This window comes from Ciona intestinalis, chromosome 1, assembly GCF_000224145.3.
Source record: "Ciona intestinalis chromosome 1, KH, whole genome shotgun sequence".
Taxonomy (NCBI): Eukaryota; Metazoa; Chordata; class Ascidiacea; order Phlebobranchia; family Cionidae; genus Ciona; species Ciona intestinalis.
Genome location: NC_020166.2, coordinates 9,390,752 through 9,407,225, shown reverse-complemented (window position 1 = coordinate 9,407,225; position 16,474 = coordinate 9,390,752). Strand labels below are relative to the sequence as shown.

Sequence of the window (16,474 nt, the reverse complement as noted above, 5' to 3'; positions counted from 1 at the left end):
CTGACTAAACCAAATCATTTATGTTTTTGTTGGTCTTTTAAACACAGTAGGCCTATGCTGATTGGTTAGGTTCATCAGATTAATAAATGAACGCGATTAGCTTTCGATCTGAAACTGGAAGTCCCACGTATGCCGCTTGTCCTTTGTGTTCTAAGAACATAGTAACACTTTCTTGTCATAATTTCCTGTCATTCATCACTATCAGATAGCTGCACTAGATATGATGCACAGACTTGCTTACGGGCGATTAGGAAAAATGGTTACTAAAATTAGAGTATAGTATAGGGTGGGAAAAAATGGGACACCGTTTCTTTCAAATTTCTGTCCCATTTGGTAGTAACAAAGCAAATTTAAAGAATTTAAAACTCTATCCTCATCATAGACCATGTTTATTGTTTGAAACACGATTAGGAAGGTTTAATTTTACGTACTAAAGCTGTCCCATTTTGCCCTATCCTACTTTATATAACTTTAAGTTTTAGTAACAATTTTATAGACTAGTGTGCATATAACTATGCACGATAAGTCTAGGTCCTTGGGCTATACAGGTCTATATGCTTCTAAAATTGACAACAACTTTATAGTCACAATCTAAGCGCATAATTCGTAACCTACACTTAACTGCGATTTAGAAACAGTTACTCGCTTATAAGGGAGCTAAATTCTCTTCCTAGCGAAAGTGCAAAAAGGTCTCACTCATTACGCCACTTGGAAAATAAGCGCAGAACCCGCCTGTTCATCATTACCCTACAGAGTAGTTATGAATATGTAACGAGGCCTTGCGACCTAGAGGTCGTTGAACCCGTCAGTCATAACTTAGTCAAACATTGCCCCGGTATCAGAGCATACATACAGATATGAGAACAATATTTCTCGTATAGCGCAAGTCATGGCGGCCAGACGTAGTCATCGAAGCGAACAAATAGATACAAAAAACACCGTTTGTTTACGTAACTTGTAGGTGAAGGTTCTGACCTAATACACGGCGCTTTATAATCTATATGAGTTCAACCCTCAAAATATAAATATTACAGAAGGTTTATTATTAAACTTAAGTTAGCATACATAGCAGGGTAATCACCAATTAGGGTGGGTAAATAATATATAGTACTGTGGGGTAAGATAGGACACCTTTATTAGCACATAATGTCCAAATATCTTGATTTTGCTATAAACAAATAAAAACGGTCTATGGAAGTCGTAAGGATACGATTTCACGATTTCACAATTTTTTGACTGTTCTTTGTTTACTACCACATAACAGGAAAACGGAATAAAAAGGTGTCCCACCTTTCCCACCCCAGAATAATATATACGACAGGCACACTTAATGGGCAGTTATACTACTGACAGTAACTTCGCTCTATATGCTCAAGCCGAGAAGTAGGGTACAGTATTTATACGTTAAAACCGTGTAAGCATTGCCAGATACATATGTCATGTTTAACGCCCGCATACCGTTCACCTCCAAACTCACACGTACCCATGCGTTCAATGGCCCGACTTGGCGTAGTTTTGCTGAATCGTTATGAGAGTCCATTGCCCGGTAAGGGGTTAGGCGATGTTAACAACAGGTCTATGATAAAACCAAGTTTTACAGAAACGAGGCTTGTAAATATCAATGCTACAAGGCGCCGAGTTGGGTACAACGAACTTTAGTTTATACCGGGAGAATTCCTTATGTTTTATATGGGTGTAAGATCGTGCGGCGAAGCAAGCCAGAACCAGAGATGTTAGCCCGTTGGTTCGCACAGAAAGAGAACTCTTTGCCTACCATATACTTCGTATGGACGGTTTAGAATAAATCTAAAAGTTACTGAAGCCTAAAACAAATGTCAGTAAACTCTAGCCACTAATCTATATAGCAGGATGGGGAAAGATGGGAAACCTTTTCATTCAAATTTTTCGTCTTATTTAATAGTAAACAAAGAACATTCAAAAAATTATAATAATGTATCCTTACTACTCCCATAGACCGTTGGTAATTGTTTAAAACACGATCAGGATATTTTGATATTCTGTGCTATATTATGCCCCGTCTTCCTTCACCCTGCTACATGTAACTAATCTCTTTCCTCGTATTGCCAGAACATCAATTACGTTCAAATAAAAAGATAATTACCCAAATAGATTGCAGCCAAAACCGAATGTTTCCCATGATTTTGTTTATTTTAAAACATACATTCTACATCGACGTTGCGTGACTTTGCACACGCCACAACAACAGAATGTAACAAAAATAAATCAGTTTAAAGCTAGATAATCTTATTATATTAATTGATAACCTGCGTTTATATGTGCAAGACAAGTGGCAACAAAGTTTGGAGAGTAAATAAAGTTACAAATCTGCGGATGCAATATAGGGAGCAACCGTTTTATGTGTTTCCGAAACTTGTAGGGCGATGCATTAATACAGAAAAGATCAAAAGGATAAGATTTGGCAGAACCAAGGGCACAGCAAGTGACATAAACACATACAGCCACAGTGTCTTCCATGCCCTTTATGTAATCCCTTTGAACTTTCTCGTGAGTTAGTGGTTTGCGAAAGCGTTTCTTTTTTGGGTATCTGACATTTTGCCAATAATACGGAAGAGCTTCCAATAAGAGCGCGTACAGAAGCGCGACTTGGACCCAGCAAATATTTTTTGGTATCCTTAATGATGGATCCATGTAAGCGAACGGTTTACGAATCGCCCATAAGAACTTATGGATACATCTGCCCAGATAGCCCGGCTCCATGGCGATCGGAGGTGTAAGCCGCGCCATGCGAGAGTGAAGCCCTCGTTCAAGATTAAACACAACCATGAAATGTTTCCGAAAAGCTTGTTGGAAGTTTTCCATCGAATGCGAGCTTTCATTAGACTGCGTGGTTTCTTTCATCATCTGACTTCGAAATTCTGTGATGCATTCGTTTATATTCAGTGGAAACCAGCGCGGTAGATTCGGCTTTTCGTCACTTGTGTCCAATGCTGGCATACTTTCGTCCAAGTCTTTCAAAAACAGTTGCCGCGTTTCCATTAGGTTACATCGCACAACCAATGGAATATAAACGTCATCTTTCAAAAAGGTACCATCGGACTCACTACTTCTTCTTGAAAAAAATTGTTTCAACCGATTCATTGTTTGGGCTTATGATTGACTTGCAGGTGCCAAGCGTCTTCTTATATAGACCCACAATCGCCCTTTTTTTGTTATTTCTCGAAAAATAAAAGACACTTTTTCAAAAAAGGTTTAACAGGCGCCATGGCACAACAGTGCTATTATTGTGAGCGTGTCCGAGGACCGCTTGAAGCGCTAAGTTGGACAATTTTAAGTTCGCTGGAAGCGCAGGAAAGTTGACAAATCGGGTGGCGTGTCTTTGGGCAAGAAACTTAACGACAATTACTTCAACTTCGTAACGTGTTGTGCAAATTATCGCCAGGCATAAAAATTGCTCCCCAAAAAAACACTTACAAAACCACATATAGATGGTAACTCGTAAGCTGACACAAGGTGTATGAACAACCGTGTTATAACGAATATCGTTTTCCGGCCACGCGAGGATAAATCAAGCACATAACATTGATTCCACCCGGTTTAAAACAGTTTTAGTTCATTGATTTCTTTATAAACATCAAATAAAACTTAATTTACTTTGCGGTAATAAACAAGCCCCCAAGGCAGTTAAACCCCTTAATGAGAAATAGCATGACGGTGAGACACAATAGCATTGCTATTGCATGGCGCAACATTCTATATCGTTCTTAAATATAACCAACAGCTTTTACAAGTTGACTGGCAAGGTTCTGTTGCCCCGGGCGATTATTTCACGAGCTTTGTGTTGTTAGACAGGTATGTCAACTATAGCACATCCGTATGTACAGGTTTTATCAAGGTCTTATTACAGTTAATGTTTTAAAAAATGATAATTTATTTGTTTTGATTTGTTATAAGTTAATTTCACTAGTGGAGAAAAAGAATGGTATAGGAGTTTAATGTTCAAAGTGAATTAAAATGACTTGGCGAAAGTTTAATGTTTCCGTTTTGCTGTGTCTTCTATTAGCGTTACAAGGCTTGGGTAAGTTTTCTTATATTTGGGCGCTTAATTGTACTTTTTTGGTTGAGACTGTACACAGTAGGGTGGGGGAAGATGGGACACCTTTTCATTCTATTTTCTCGTCCCCTTAGTAGTAAACAAAGAACATTAAAAAAACGTATTCTTACTTTCATAGACCGTTGTTAATTGTTTAAAACATGTTCGGGACATTTAGATATTATGTGCTGAAGATAGGCTACCCTGTCTTATCCTACGTTATTATATTAATATTTATACATATATAAAACACTATATATAGTATGGTATATTCTCATTCTATTTGTTATATAGTATAGAAATAATATTTAAATAAATATAGAGCCTTGAGATTCTAAATACACGTGTTGTTAATTGTCCAGAACAAATATGGGATTTGGGTTCTAACTTTGTCCCAATTTACTCCACAGTTGCCATATTATATTAAAACAAATATATATATTAGGGTGGGGGGAAACGGCCCCCTTTAGCACATAATATTCAAATTTCCTGATTGTGTTTTAGACAATAAAAACAGTCGATGAGAGTCATAGGGAAATAGTTTTATAATTCTTTAAAAGTTTTTGTTTGCAACCAAATTGGACGAGAATGAAAAAGTGTCCCACTCTCCCCAATCCCACTACATATTAGAATAAGCTGATAAGAATAAATTAAGAGGTTGGGTAAGAAAAAAGATTCGCCTCAATGAAATGTACATTTAGGAGAGCTGATAAAACGTCTTTCTAATTCAGGTCTTAAATAGTTTCAAATTGATACCTCGCAAAAGCAGACGTGCGTACGTGACAATTTTTTTTTTGCAGCTGCCCCTTGTGATTCTAATCCCTGCGAAAATAACGGGGAGTGCGTAGTAACGTCTGCCAGCGAGTATTCTTGTATTTGTCCATCCAATTTTGCTGGAATCCATTGCAATTTGCGTAAGCCGTTTAATCTAAAAATACTAGTTCTAGTGTTTATCACATAAATGTTTTGCAATTAATTCTATTTTGAAGAAAATTTCGTACGTTTGGTTATTAGGTTTACGGTTTAGATTTGATTAACGTCCTTTTTTAGCAGAAGAGTGGCTACACGCCTGCCTTTAACTCAACTAAATAATTACCCACAACGTAATATACATGGAAACTCATAAGCTGGTACGAGGTGTATGAAACAAACCGCCCGTGTCACAAATTATACCGACTATATCGTTGCCCCGCCACGCAAGAATAAAACATTTGACGTTTATTCATTTATTCATTTAAAACACCTTTGTACAAAAAAAAGTGTCGCTTACATTCCAATGCACTTCTATTACAGCTCCACCAACCGTAGTATGTGGGGAGGAGTTTATTGAAGTGTCTATTGACAAGAGAATAGTGATTGAACAAGGTCTTGCGGATGATACCAACAACGTATACTTTAAGGGTACCACTGGGTGTAACGCCGAAGATAGAAATGGTGCATATCATTTATCGGTTGCTGCCAGATTTGGTGAATGTGGCATTCAAGTAGAGGTATGACATTGAAAGAGTTGTTTGTTTATTTTGAAACGCAATTTAAAAAAACGGCGAAAAATGAAAAATTTGAGCAGTTACCCTAAAAATGGTTTAACAATTTTCTCATTTTTTTTACAACCATGTATTATAAGAGTGATTGGGTCAATGGGAAAAACACTGTTCAAATTTTCCTTTTAGTACTGTGGGGTAAGATGAGACACCTTTAGCACATAATATCCAAATATTCCTATCGTGTTTTAGGAAATTAACAACGTTTTTTATAACTCTTTGAATACAGCTTTGGTAACTACCAAATGGGACAATAAAATAGTTTGAAACGGTGTCCCATCTTTCCCAACCCTACTATGTACTTAAATTTATAACGATTAGTCGGCCAACGTTATGGGAGCATATTGCATAAAAGGAGTTTTAACCATTTGCATAGCAAACATCTCTTCAAACGAAATAACTTTATCCAAACGTGCGAATATTTTCTTATGTCATTCTACAGCAAAGAGAAAACAGTTACATGTTCAAGCAGCAAGTAGTTTGGAACATGATATCTACCAGTGTGGAGCGACCGACTGTACTTGTGGATATAACTTGCAACTATACAAGGGATTATGCAGTATTGGCAGGACCCATCATTCCCACTGTCAAGTAATTATAAAAATAAAAAGAATATCAATTGTTTTCTTCGCCTGTGATTACAGCGGTGATGCCAAATAATGTTGACAAAGCGGATTGACACGTGGTTATTTTGTTGCACGTCACTATATATGCACGTTCAATTTATATTTTTAAAATGTAATTTTTTCGTATTTGCGTTGAGCTATACCGACCTGAGCATTACTGTATAGTAGGTTGGGGTAAGATGGGACACCTTTTCATTCTATTTTTGCGTCCCATTTAATATAAAACCGTATCCTCACGACCCCGTATAGACTGTTGTTAATTGTTTCAAACATGACCAGGATAGTTGGATAATATGTGCTAAAGGTGTCCCGTATTACTCCACAGTAGTATACCAAACATATCGGTTTCCAACACGTTTTTTTTGCACCTTTTGCATAAAGTTATTAATTTATGATTATGACAAGGCAACGCCGAGTGCATCAAAATTATCCAAATGTTCGCTTCATAGTTGCTGATTCCGTGGCAACATAATATAAACGTAATACGGCAATATAACCTTTATGTTCAAATCTATATTCCTAAATGCAAAACTATGTGCAAAAAGTAATTTATTCTTTGTTACTTTTCTACAGCAAAGTGGATTTTCAAACAAGCTACGGTGTCTTTACAGTTCAAATGGAACTTTACCGAAACCAACAATTTTCAGAAGATGCAAAGTTTGGTAGACAACTTATGATACCAATAGAACAAGAAGTTTGTGTGGGTAAGATTATATTAATAAGGACAGTAACCTATTTGGTTTTCGTGATTTGTACAAAGTAAACCGCTATAGTGTTTAGTGATCTACATAAGTGGACCTATATTTGTTCTCAGTAATATGCTATAACAGCATCTATATGTTATAGTTGTTGCTGTCACACGGCGGTAAAAACTCTTGTAACCAGTAAAGATTTTACACAGTGTCCAAGTCCATTATGGGTTGCCTAAGTTATTAGCCATGCATCACAAAAATTGAAAAAGCACCCCCACAGTAATTACCCATTAAGCTACTCACATGGTAACCCAGAAGCATCAGACACCAGGTGTATATGAAACATAACATACGTTCTGTTCTTTCTCAAATACCGTCGAAGGTGTTGACTGTCAGTATTCGACTTAGTGTCTTTGTTATGACGTACAATATGACGTTTGACGTAATTTACCAATGAGATGCCTTCTGTTTCAGAGCAAAGCCTGATCAATGTGATGCCAGACCATTTAGTTTTGTCGCTATTAAGGTGCTGGGCGTCAACTGTAAGCGATGGTACCGGAGACGTACATGAACTAATATCTGAAAAGTAAGCGAACGTTGTTGCTACATAGCAGTATGCTTAAGTTGGTATTTATTTATGTGTTGTGTTATAGTTTCGCGATTTTTTAACACAGACTTTCCGAGATGTTGTGTATTATGGCAAAAGCAAGGTTTCCGTGTTTATTTTCCAAAACAACAAATTTTTATTAAAAAAAAAAATTTAAGCACAGGATTTTTTTATAAATATTATTTTTATTATTTGTTTCGTGCAAAAATGCGAACACCTTTGAAAAAATAACAAACAACATTTTGGTAGCAAGATATTCCTTCTTTTAAGACAACGATTTTTTTATAAATATATATTTGTTTGTGCCAAAATGCGAACATGCACAAATAAATATCAAAAATCTTTTGTAACCAGATGTGCCTCGGATCCCACCGCACTAGTGATGAGCAACGGACAAAACGACACCGCTCGTTTCTGTTTCACAATGTTTAAATGGCGAGAATCAATGAATTCAGTTTACTTGCATTGCATGGTGAACGTATGCAATGTAACCGCATACCCGGAATTTTGTCAGTGTCAGTCGGAAAGAAAAAAGAGGTAAGCTACGTATACGCATGCCAGAGAATTCTTCAGTTAGTTACAACAAACGTATTGTTTTTTAGGGTAGGATAAATCATTGCTATATTTATCGTTTATTTTTATAAAATTCGAAAGTTTTTTTTTATATGTAATAGGGTAGGTGGAAGATAAAACACTTTTTCATTCTATTTTCTTGTCCCAATTAGTACTAAACAAAGAAAATTCTAAGAATTATAAAATCGTACCTTCACGACACCAATAGGCCGTTGTTAATTGTTTAAAACACGATCAGGATATTTGAATATTATGTGCTAAAGGTGTCCCGTCTTTCTCCACCCTACTATATAGATTCTATAGAAGGTTGGGAAACTTAACCACATACTCGAGGATATTTTAACACGATTTTTAATGAGTAACATTAATAACAGTAATCGGCTTTGACGTGCCCTTAGTAAGTCGTGGAAATACTGAAGAATATTTTATTTTGTTTATTATCAAACTCGGGTCATATAAGGGCTTTTTTTATATGTCCCACATTAATCCGTGACCCAATTTACCTTCATTCTACTATATGTGTACCCAAACTTTGTATTATACAGTAGTAGTTTTATAAACACAAATATTTATAGGCCGTCTTTGCTTTTAAAATCTATACAATATACATAAATAGCGGGCAATATTTATTTATAGGAGTGCAACAACAGAGCTTATAGCGACATTTTTTTCTTCCTTCCGACGGCCAGTTTTTTGTTTGCATCTAATTAGAACCGTGATAAAAACCAATAACATATTATCGAAATTTCTCAAATTAGGAACGCTCCGATGACAAGTGAGCGGCAACGTCGAGACAGCACGATGGTCAGTACAGGCTTAATTAGGATTGTTCCGAGAGGGACTGTAATACTTGCCGACCCCGGGTTGAACAAAGGAGTGCTAGGAACAGCTGAAAGCCCATTGATACCAGGTTCAAATCCCGTTGACGGTGGAGGCAAGTACAGTTTTATTTGATTTTTATTTTCTTTAAATGCGTCGATTTTTAAAAGCGTTGTTAATTGTTAATGACGTCAATGGAATTGGCATGATTGGATCGTAATAAAACACAAGGTGCTAGAATTGGTAACAGTGCGTCACACGCGGTGCTAAAACGTCATAAAAGGCATATGAAATGCATGTGTATTAATTACATGTCTTAATGATAAAAAACACTTTTGTTTAGGCTCCAATTCGACCGTACTTATTGCGGTGGGCGTTGTTCTGGTGACAGCTCTCATTATACTTGGAGTAGTGATTGCTGTTTACGTCAGCCATCGGAGAACGAACATGAAAAAGAAACAGAGAAAACGAGGAAAGCTGGCGGAAATGGTGAATCGAAGAAGACAGCTGCCTGTTGCGTAACTAGAATCCCATAAAAAATCGATCATTTAATCCGAATACCGTTGTAAATTAAAATTTAAGCTGCAGGTCACCTGGACGTTTTAATTTTCGTTACGTCAAATCCTTGGAAAAGGAAAAGGTCTATCGCAGATTTAGCTTTGTGCATTTTTGCTTGTGTATGGTTGTCAAACGCAGCATACTTCACGAAGATTTCAACTTTGAAGTAAAAAACAATTTATTTCATGCTCATTGCACTATAGTAATAACCTTAAGATCCCCGAATAAAGAAAATAAAATTGTAAGCATTGAATCGTCTCCCACCCAGCAAGAAAATTGGTGAAACAATAAAAGACTCGTCACTTCCGGCTCAACTAAGAGCTATACAGTGGGGTAAAATGGAACACCTATAAAACATAATATCCAAACATCCGGATCGTGTTATAAACAATTAACAACGGTCTATTTAAGTCGTGAAGATATAGTTTTATATAATTCTTTGAACATTCTTTGTTTACTACTAAATGGGACGAGAAATGGAATAAAAGGTGTCCCATCTTACCCCAACCTACTATACAGTAATGCGCACCACGGCCAAATAAAGACATATCTCTAGTAGGCCGTGTGGTAAGGTCAGTATAGCTCAACACAAATACGAAAAAGTTACACCCTATATATAAATGTAATCCCTATATATAAGAGAGCGGCACAGTTAACCGTTGTTGACGTCATCATCATGACGTCACCTGTGATGACGTCGGAAGGCGACGGTAAAAGCAAGCATGAATGCGAGTATTAGAATAAGATAAACGTCCCAGTTTTCAGTAACTTGAGGAAAATATGAAGACTTGCCAACAACGGAAATCCAACGCTAAAACAAAGTAGATTAGTTACATACCTATAACGCAAACGAATGAATAACGTAAGTTGTTTTAGCCTCACGTAGAAAGAAACGACAATCGTAATAACATGGGTGTTCTGTTTCATACACCTCATGCCCGCTTATGAGTAACTTTGTAGGCGATTTTATTTTATAAAGTATGGCTGACAACTGAGACAGCCCATAAGTGACAACTTGGTTGGAGCAAATTTTTTTGCACATAAACACGCCAGGTTCACCAAACCAAAAGAAGATTGAAGATCACTGGCTTAGTGTTATCCATGCAAGTCTTAAAAGGTATTAACTGCCTTTACAGAAATGCAACCAACATTAATAATTAGCTTCATTATTTCAAAAACTTTGAGCCAATTATTGTGACTCAAAGCATGGCTTCCCATATAGACTGCATTCAATAAAAACTTTTGCAAACGTACTTGATTCTGTATAAACTCAAGAGCGTATAGAAATCCTATTTTAATCAATGCCATGGTCACGGGAACAGCGGCATCAGGGCTGTTAACAGCAGCTTGATCGTAATGTCGCTTGGCCAAGTGGATATCTTGTTTAAGACCCAACCCTCTCTCATGCATGTAACCAAGGTTGAAAGTTGCTTGTGCGTTCTTATCAGCACTTGCGATTCTATTGAGTTCAAACAAATAATTATTGCACAATTGACAAAGCACAACGCTTACTTTTTTACATAAACTCAATTGCTCAAATTTGGAATGAACGAATGAGTTTTTTTTTAAAGTAACTTATTTGACAGTTGTTATACCGTAGATGTAGAAGCATCAAACCTTCAACACCCCAAATTCTAATCGCAAAGCTTTGGCGATTGAAGCAAATTAAATGGGAAGCTACGTTAATATTTTAGAAATAGGTACAAAACCATCTTTTAGCCGCTGATCTAGTATAAAAACTTAAAAAGATATAGTATTTCCAACTTCTGCCAAAACGGACAACAGAGAATGTGAAAGGTCAAAAATACACAACATTTAAACCAGTTGGGCCACTAAAAGATTATTTACATTATGCCAGGTAGCAGAAGTAACAAAAATGCATAATTGTTAATCAGTTATGTGCATTTGAATGAATGAATGTATGTATGTATTTATGCACCTCGTGCCAGCTTACTGGTTAGTAGTTACCATGTCTCTTTATGTTTTATGTTTGGCTGATAAAGTAAAACACATTAACTCTAGGTTAGAGGCAGGCGCGCTAAATTGTGCCATGGCACTCAACATTATCTAATAAGATAGATAGAAAAGTAGATATGCTTACTTATAATGACCAGCAGCTGCTTCATAATCAATCTCAGTACCTTTACCATAGTAATAATAATCACCAAGTTTAATACGGGCAATGGCGTAACCTTGTGAAGCAGCTCTGTCCCACTGTAGCAATGCTCTTGCATATGTTTGGTTTAACACAAGAGTTGACAAACCTAAAACAATTGATTGGATTAAACCTTTGCAAATTAATTTGGACATTGTATTAATACAATCATAGGCGCCTAACATGGGTATGCACCGTACACGTATATACCCTGAAAATAAATCAAAGTTCCCATGATTACCAAGTATAAATGCATAAACTATATAATAATAGCTTATAAACATGTCTTAAAATAAACACTTTACACAGTAGTGATAGTGCAATGACTCAGTCTATATCCTAAATAAAAGTTATTAATGTGTCACACAGCCAACAATGCCGGCATCCAGTACAAAACCACTATCCTCTAGGTAAACAGGGGGGGGGGGGGTTTCAACTATTGTTCTATGTAATGTAAAAAAATAATGTAAGAATTGTAATGTAATGTAAAAAGTGTAATGCTATGTAAAGTAAAAACAGGCCTTACAAAAATGCATTGTAAACAAGCTTCTATACTAATGTCTTATCCTACCTTGGTCAAGTATATGAGCAACATTACTCTGTGCTACTTCATATCCAAGCTCAGCCAACATCATATAAATGGCTAGTGCAGAATTGGTCTTGCCAGCTTTGTACTGCGAGTATGCCGAATCAAACTGTGTGGCCCATCTTCCACGCTCACACACATTCTTATAAAGCTGAAACAACAGGCATTTTATTTGCTTGCCAAATACAAGTACTGTATTACAAATGCAAGTAATAAAATAAACACAAGTAATAGTGTTGCTTTCAGACACAACATTGCTAAAAATACAAGTACAGTGAACGGTATTGTAGCTGGTGAGCACATTATGCTTGAATTTTGATTCTTCCGACAATAATTCTGCTGTCTGAAGTTTTGACATCATATTTAGGTTAAGTAAAATAATGACCCTCAGGCCTCAATGAATGCTTACCAAGACAAAATACAACCACAAAATTGGAAGATGTTCCAAGTTTAGGCTATGTCAATTTAAACTTCTCAATTAATAAGAGAAAACAATGTTTTGTGATGATAAAGTGGGGTTGCGAAAAAAAACATCACTTCGTTAATAAAAACTTTTTTGTAAAATTTGTTAATAAAAAAAACTGTATTTTTATTTTGTTTTTAAGTCAAACCTCAACAGCAGTTCTGCATGAGCGCACAGCACCAACACCAGTGGCGTGCATTCGGCCGAGGTGGTATAGCGCCAACAAGTGACCATTCTGTGCAGCAAGGTTGAACAGCTGGACAGCCTTGCTATAATCCCTGTGGTATAAAATCCAATTAGAAATAAATACCAACGTGTTTTATAGAAGTACATCGCAAACTTCAGCCTATAGATGTAACATTTTTTGAATTTTTAACAAAATTAATGGATTTTCAAATGCAGTTACACTAACAATCGACAAACATAGGGAACCTCAGAATGTGGATATACCACTAAAACTGTAGTGTGAATGGAAGTTTTCAAGCAAAACCTTTTCTATTTTACAAGTGTGAGTTAGAGGCCTTGGGTTTAGGCTATATTTGGCCTATTACCCCAAAGCAAAATTTTGGAGCAAAAATAAAAAAATACAAACTTTTTACCAAACAAACATTTCTGTACCTTTTTACACCGTGTCCATGAAAATACATGTTTCCCAGGTGAAGTTGGCCTTCTGGCCACCCCTGGTCTGCAGATGATTTGAAATGCATAAGAGCCTTTTCATGATCAACTAGAACCCCTTTCCCATAGAAGTACATGAGACCTAACCCTGCTTGTCCTATTGGGTTGCCCTGTATAGTAATATAATCGTTTCATGTATACATACAGTATTCGTTTAATTTTTTAGAAGTATCTAGGTTAACAAATTTGTGTTTAGAAAACATCATGTATTTAAAATAAGTAATGGCTTTATTGACACATAAGCCTTTTTTAACAGCAGTTTGTGTGCAGTATCAAACAGATAATTTTGTTACATTTAATTTACATAATAAAGATATATCATGAAAAGAAACTATTGAGGTAGCTAGTTTTTCTTGTTTATATTGGTAATATATATCAGTATTGCAAAATCGAATCTGCACAGTTATGTTTCCGTATCAACAATTTTTAAGCGAAAAAAACAAAAAAACATTTTTGTTCAAAATTTTTAAAACCAAAAAAAGAAAAAAAAAATTCAAAACCTGGTCTGCTGCCATTTTATAATATTTCAATGCCGTTTGATTATTTTGTCGAATGCTCTCCGAACCCTCTGCAAACATTTTTCCCAGATAAGCTTGACCATTAGCATTACTGGCTTCAGCAGCTTTACTGAAGTATTCGTAAGCTTTTCTCGAGTTTTGTTCAAATCCTCGCCCACCTTGGTAGTAAAGCTGGCCCAGTGTAACCTGCATGAAAATATGATATGTTTTGTTTCATACACCTTGTGCCACAGCTTACGAGTAACCATGTATGTTACTTTGTGGGTGATTATATTTAAGGAGATTTTCTCTTTTTTGAAATACATAAAAAACCTGCATGAAAGACAGCCATAAATAAATATAAAATAAAAAATTTCCCCTAAACTTGAAAGCTGGCTTAAGGTGTATAAACAGAATATCTGGGTTATAACAACCGTCGTTTTCCAGCCACGCGAATATAAAGAAAGTTACATTTATTCATTATATGATTGTGTTTCTTTACAAATACCACGTATCGAACTTTTTTATTCTCATGTGGCTATTCAACAACAGTCGTTATAACCCAAGTGTTCTGTATATACACCTCATGCCCCTTTACAGTTACCAACTGTAACTTGCAGGTGATAATTTTTTTTTGGGGGGAGGAGGGTGATTTTTTTTAATTAGTAATCCGCCTCATTAGGAACCACTGGGTTGGATCAGTTTGTGATGCTTATCTTGCCCAAGGACATATGTGCCACAATGGTAACAGCGTTCAGCTTTGAACCGATAACCTCTGGGTTAAAAGCCGGGCAAAGCTAACCAGTGTGTTACGACGGCGTTGAGTTAAAATAAAAAAACGCTTTAGTTTTTTGACATATGTAGTAACAGTATCACAATATATGGCAATTGGCAAGAAAAACATAAAACAGAATAGTTTCTCTGACCTGTGTTGACCGACATTTATAATAACAGTGACTTTTCTTATGTAGGATTGGAAAATTGATTATGTAGGAAATATTTAAAAAAGCCAATTAAAAGAGCATTAAATAGGAATTATTTAAACAGCAATTTATAATCCTCAAAACAGCTTATAAATGACACAAAACAAGTTGATTCTACTTGTCAAATTTTGTACTAAGAAAGTGTTTAAATAATTACAATGTAATGCTTTTTTTAATTGTCTGTTTTAATTTTTTTATAATTAATTTCCCAAACCCAAATAAGACAAAGTCACTTTTGCTATGAATCTCAAAATGTTAAAAACAACAGAAGTACCTGAGCAGGTGCGTCTCCTTTGTCGGCAAGAAATTGGTAATATTGTATTAAATCATCGTCAACTCTGCCACTAGTGGTGCTAGGGTTCTCTTCTTCATCAATCAGTCGAACCCTACTAACCATCGGCCCGCCAGCTAATGTTACTTTTGAAGCAACTGAAAGGAAAGGTAACAATTAAAAGGGATCAGGAGTTAAAACCACAGGATCAGGGGGTAAAGGCATCTAAACCTGGGTTGTCAGGTTTTTTTTACATATTGCAATTTTGCAATCAATTTCGTCCAGAACGAGAGTTTGTTTTATTTACAGGTGCGAATATAACTCAAAAACCTTACCATTTAAAAAAATTAAGCTCTAAATCACTTCAGTAAGACTATTTGTACACTAGTTATACCTTCAACAATATGGAATTTGGGTAAAAACTTATACATTTAATTATTTGTCACCTGAGAATTGTCACCCAGGATTATATTAAAACTTTAAAAATCTGATACCTGTTACGATATTACGTAAGTCCCAATCACTTACTTTTCTTTGTTATAGCGCCACCAGGTGGAACTTGATAAGTCAGGTTTTATTAAGTTGTCGAATGACATTGACTAGGGTTTTTGTTTAACATTATTACATTTTACATCATGATTCATGACGTTAAGACACATTTTGTGCGTTAAACTTCCTATCTCGGTAATAAATGACGGAGGTTCACAGCATACGGCCACAAGGCCCACAGCGCACCTAGTTAAGTTTACCTTCTTCAGCTACTTTTTTATAATAAGTTAAAGCAGTTTCGCAATTTTTAGAAACTCCAATTCCGGCCCAGTATCGGTAACCGAGCATCATTCGCCCCATTGCGTCGCCTCCAAGTGCTGAAAACGTGAGGTAGATGAGAGCTTTGGATTGGCTAGAAGTCAAACCAATTCCACTGCCGTACATAAAACCAAGACCCTGCAAAAAATATTTTATTTGTTTTAAATTTTTTTTTTTAATTAACTTTTTGTATTTTTTTTCTTCTAAATTTTAGTGGGTTACCCAAAACTGTAATTTTATAAACACGTTTATCCTTTGAATGAATTTTCTTTTTACCAAACAAAGTATTCAAAAAGTTATATAGTGGGGCTTAAAAGGAGCAATTCATATAAATATGATCGACACAATAAACCATAACATTATATTAATCATAGGCGCTAAACTTGTTTAAATGCATTCTCTGAAACAAATCCAGCTCAATGGTTCTATGTAATAATGTGATCATGTTTACTTAATACTGCAGTGTAGAAAACTCCAGGGGAGGCCTACCTGCCCTGCCACCCCAGGTTTGGTGCCTGATATATTAATATAAGATCTAACTTATAT

General features: G+C 35.9%; 2 protein-coding genes across 2 annotated transcripts; one reads left to right on the top strand and one right to left on the bottom strand.

The window, feature by feature from the left end:
• Window positions 1-3,912: 3,912 nt before the first annotated feature.
• LOC100183724 (alpha-tectorin-like) lies at window positions 3,913-9,733 on the top strand. The gene is made up of 9 exons (XM_002119991.5): window positions 3,913-4,057; window positions 4,873-4,986; window positions 5,366-5,562; window positions 6,056-6,204; window positions 6,813-6,943; window positions 7,406-7,517; window positions 7,893-8,075; window positions 8,870-9,045; window positions 9,274-9,733. The coding sequence occupies exons 1-9, from the start codon at window positions 3,994-3,996 to the stop codon at window positions 9,450-9,452; spliced, it is 1,305 nt and encodes a 434-aa protein (XP_002120027.1). The 5' UTR covers window positions 3,913-3,993; the 3' UTR covers window positions 9,453-9,733.
• Window positions 9,649-16,100, bottom strand: LOC113475629 (protein sel-1 homolog 1-like). The gene is made up of 9 exons (XM_026840041.1): window positions 15,871-16,100; window positions 15,125-15,279; window positions 13,871-14,074; window positions 13,311-13,480; window positions 12,841-12,970; window positions 12,215-12,380; window positions 11,590-11,752; window positions 10,743-10,947; window positions 9,649-10,299 (listed from the first exon to the last, which is right to left on the bottom strand). The coding sequence occupies exons 1-9, from the start codon at window positions 16,052-16,054 to the stop codon at window positions 10,171-10,173; spliced, it is 1,506 nt and encodes a 501-aa protein (XP_026695842.1). The 5' UTR covers window positions 16,055-16,100; the 3' UTR covers window positions 9,649-10,170.
• Window positions 16,101-16,474: the final 374 nt, after the last annotated feature.